General features: G+C 32.5%; 1 protein-coding gene across 1 annotated transcript; it reads left to right on the top strand.

Annotated features, from left to right (window-relative positions):
- The first annotated feature begins 244 nt into the window (after window positions 1-244).
- LOC142621643 (polcalcin Ole e 3-like) lies at window positions 245-1,245 on the top strand. Its single transcript, XM_075794955.1, has one exon. It carries the CDS (start codon window positions 594-596, stop codon window positions 1,014-1,016), a length of 423 nt encoding a protein of 140 aa, XP_075651070.1. The 5' UTR covers window positions 245-593; the 3' UTR covers window positions 1,017-1,245.
- The last annotated feature ends 3,505 nt before the right edge of the window (window positions 1,246-4,750 follow it).

Raw genomic sequence — 4,750 nt, 5'->3', positions numbered from 1 at the left:
TAAGATCGAGAAACTTCTTGTTGTATCACTTTTATCAATTTGGGCAAGAGCTTTACTGAAAATTTTGGAACAATCTCAAAGAAAAGAGCTCAGTCGTGACGTAAGACAACTACAGGTCCACGGTCTTCAATCGTTGTAATTACGAAATCACCTTGCAAGTTCAGTTGAAAATTCCCAGTCTTAAAAGTTAGTTGGTCAACCACGACACGCGGCATCATAGCATCTATTTAAACCTCGCATTTCGTACAAGAAGCAGGTTCAGATTCATTTTTCACGACAAAACAGTTCACTTTTCTACTTTCAAAGAAGCTCACACTTTCCAAATATTTCTTTGTAATTAACTTGTATGCAATACCAAGTTCTTAGTTCTTACCATTGCTCAGGGCATATATTTCACCCTTGTCTATTTTCTTATAGCGTTTTTGGGTTAGTTTTTTTAGTTCATTTATGGTAAATATAAGTGCTAGCCAAACCCTTGTATATTTGCTTGGTTAAGTTTTGTATTTTTAGTTTTATAGCTAATTTGGTTTGAGTACATATTTTTTTTTTAGAAGTAAAATAGGCTATAACATAAACTTCAATAACACAGCAGTATGGACAAACTCACACAATATGAGCGTGTGTTCAATCACTTTGATGACAATGGAGATTCAAAGATATCACCCTCGGAGCTGCAGCAATGTGTTGAGGCAATAGGTGGGGTGCTTTTGCTGGCGGAGGCAGAGGCGGTGGTGGAGTTGCTGGACTCAGATGGAGATGGGTTGTTGGGTTTTGAGGACTTCGTGAGGTTTCTTGAAGGAGGGGAAGAGGAAGAGAAAGTGAAGGATTTGAAAGAAGCATTTAAGATGTATGAAATGGATGGTAGTGGATGTATTACACCCAAGAGCCTTAAGAAGATGCTTAGTAGACTGGGTGAGTCCAGAACTATCGATGACTGTAAGGTGATGATTTCTCAATTTGATCTCAATGGTGATGGGGTCCTTAATTTTGATGAATTTAGAGTCATGATGTTATGATGCTTCTTTTAACTTCGTTGTATAATAATCTAGATCAATAGCTACGTTGTGGGGCGACCCACAATAATTCTTTTGTAATGAGGCATGGCCTATGTCTATTTCAAAGATTTATAATTCGTTTAGCCGAAGATAGAAATGGTTAGGGCCTAGCGCCTCTTCCATTTTCATATCTAATAAAATTCTTTATATTCAGATTCTTTTTTTATTAATAAAAATCCTTGTTCATTGATTATTATGTAGCCGCTTGTTAATTATTAGAATTAGAAGTAATTATTTTTAATTTTGTATCTTCTGGAATTTTCTAGAATATAAATATCTCTCCATGTTTATTGATTTTGTTTGTTTATGTTTAGACCCCTTAAAGCCAAATTAGCTTAATCTAATGAATTAGCCAAGTAGTTACTTAGGTTAATTATGAGATCTAGGTTAAACACATGCAAACATATTACTTAGGGTTAATTTGGATATCGCTTATTTGCTAAAAACTGAAAACTTATTACTGAAAACACTGTAGCTAAATAATTTTTAAATGTGATGTTGGATCCAAATTTACCTAGAAATCTGTGTTTTGCTGAGTTTGGTGGTACGTGAAGAGTACCCATGGGACCCACTAAAAAAACGCTGAACATGCAGATTGGGCAAAATGCCCAATCCAAACACGCTTAGTGCGGAAAATTAAAGAAGAAAATAATATGATTACCTAGGAAAACTAATGATATCAACCATTTTAAGGTAAAAACTATGGAAGAATTTAACCTAACTATTCTTAAGGTAAACAAATCTACTATGATAGAATGGAAGATTACAATAGATTTAAACCCTAAATCTAAATCTACCTCTTGTAGAATTTACTAACACGACCACGTGTAGCTCCGACTCTACGAACTCTTCTATCTTGGATTTGCTGAACACAAACTTTTACGCTTATGACTTTGAGATCTCACTCAAAGGTTTCATATCACTATCAGTAATATAATTCAGAAATTTATTTCCACCAGTTCTTGATTGTAAATCTCTTGTTCTGATAGATGCTTATTGAGTTAGAACGTACAAAAACCTCACAAATTTCACAGAAGTAACTCACAAAATTTCTAATAATTTTTAAAACATAATTAGGGTTTTCCTGTTATACCTAGTAGTGTTGGACTGAAACTCTAAACATTTTCATGGGCTTGGGCTTGACTTAAAAATTCTACAGAACACAATTTTCGATTGGTCGAGCTTCGCAATAGCTTGCTTCTTCTTTTTGCAGCTTGACAGTTCTTGAAACTTGACTTGAACAAACTTGAGCAATGTCTAACAACTAATCTAGACTTTTTTTTTTTAATTTGATAGTTAACACAATAGGAAAGGGAGATTCGAACCCTGATTCTTCTAATGAAGAAAAAAAGCTATGCCACTAGCACTTTGTTTATTTTGAAGTAAAATATTTTATAGGTAAAACATTTTCAATAAAATATTTGGTATGACAAGTAAAATTTTTCAAGCAAACTACCAAAACTAATGGCTCAGCCATCAGAGCCACTAGTGTCGAAGATCCAATGACTAAACCACTAGGATTAGCAGCTCGAACGGTGGCTCCATCGATCACTGCTAGAGCAGTGTCATTGGTGACTGGACCGCTAGGACTAGTGGCTAAAATTGTGTCTCCAGCTACAGAAATTACAACTTCAATTATCTAATATCCGACAACGGTCATCAAAACAGTATCTCCGATGATCAAACTACAAGTATCGATTGTCAAAGCGGTGGCTTCGGCCACCTAATTGCCAGATTGGTAGCTTTGGCCATCAGACCTTGGCATTGGTCACCAGAGTGGTAACTCCAGCCACCAAACTGTCGGCACTGGCTGCCTAGCACACTAGACATGTGACCTGGCCACCAAAGGTCACATGTAATAATAATAATAATTGAAGGATATATGCATTTTTTTTAGTAGGCATGAAACATGCTTATCTATATTAACCACTATATCATGCAATTTTCAATTTGTGAACACATATATATAGTGTGATTCCTATTTTGTCTACAAAATAACTAAATATTACAAATTTTTACAGAAAATTTATTTAAAAAAAAATTATACATCAATAGTTGGGAGATCTGAATCATAAATGTCTTTATTGGAAATTGAGGTGTCAACCAACTAAGGTGCAAGATTCTTGGTAAACTTATTGAAATATTGGAAAAAACTAATAATAAGTTGCACTGCATATCATGCAGGAATTTAGCTAGTTAATTATAATAGCCCATAGACTTTCATCAATGCGGCTCTGCATTGGCTTGCTTCGAGAATCATTACTAACGAGATTTTCCATTTCGTTATGGTTGTCCATTTGGGGTGACGTTTTCAACGAGTTTGCACTGCCTAAACATCCTCGTAATAATAATAATAATAGTGATAAGATTCAATTTTTGTTTAATAGCTATATTTGTCATATGGGGATTCCGTTGTTGTGTTTCAAGTGGAGCTCATTACTAAACATGTTGATCTATTGTTGATGAAAGAATATGGTGTTGCATCCTCATGGACTATTTTTTTTTTTAAATTCTAAAATGTTTATGCCAAGAGAAGTAGGTTTTACGAGAATTGGTGAGGTTATATTAGAACAACTTCAAGGATGGATTGTCTCGTAAGGATTTTATGGTTAAAGGAAAATATTTTACAGTTTAACCACACTTTATTTGCAAACAAACACTTAAAATTTGAGAAAGCATTTTTTGAAAAATATATCACTTCAAAAATAATCGGAGCATTATGCTCTCGACATTAGATATTTCTAATTTAATCGATTCTTTTAGTATATTAACTAACGTTCTAAATTTTATTTTGTAGTGATAAGTATGGTCAATGTTTTCAATACTAGTACCAAATAAACATAGAGAAGAAAATATTCACACCTATGAGGGAATCATCATGTAGGTGATGAATCCTGATGGTTGAGATCGAGTTTACAATCGAAGTTTAAGGAATAGTCTTGTCGTTGTTAATGATGCACTCATTCTTTCCTAACTTGTTAGTCTTATTTAGAAAAGACAACATTTTTTAAGGAAACATCATTGAAAGATATAAGTTTCTAAAACTACCCAAACAAAGTTATAAAAAAAAAAAAACTTCTGTTATTTAAATAAATAAATATAATTATCAAAAATTTGAAATACGAATTCATCCGGTTGGAATGAACCTCTTTTGGATCTGTTTTTTTACAAACCAAGTGACATGATAGAATTTAGAAGAACTCCTACAACAAATGAATGTTTCGTAGTTAGTGTTGGAATACTCTTTTCAATAAATTAAATAAAATAAATCAAACTTAAAAACATACTCCTAATAGAATATAAACTCTATTGACTTGCCTTCAAACACTATTAGGTTAAAACTTAACAAACTCTAGTGTTACAAACACTATTAGCATAGTACAAACACTATTATGATGTTAGGTTATGTGTTACAATTAACACTAATAGCATAATACAAACACTATTATGTTAGGTTATGTGTTACAATTAATAGAGTTTATTAGCTTATGTGTTACAAACACTCTAATGTTGGGTTATGTGTTACAATTAACTCAACATGGATATATATATATATATATATATATATATATATATATATATATATATATATATATATAGTAGGTTAAAACCTATACTAATAATAATACTAGTTAGTAGTTATGGTTAATAGAGAAACATTCATGAAATGACAAAATTTGGCTACAGACTTGGTT

The sequence above is a fragment of the Castanea sativa genome, chromosome 1, assembly GCF_040712315.1.
Source record: "Castanea sativa cultivar Marrone di Chiusa Pesio chromosome 1, ASM4071231v1".
NCBI classification, from domain to species: domain Eukaryota; kingdom Viridiplantae; phylum Streptophyta; class Magnoliopsida; order Fagales; family Fagaceae; genus Castanea; species Castanea sativa.
Note: the sequence above shows the minus strand (reverse complement) of the source record. Positions and strands in the feature narration are given on the sequence as shown.

What these genes read in the sequence shown, in the direction of transcription:
- LOC142621643 (XM_075794955.1), top strand. Translation starts at nt 594, where the DNA reads ATGGACAAACTCACACAATATGAGCGTGTGTTCAATCACTTTGATGAC.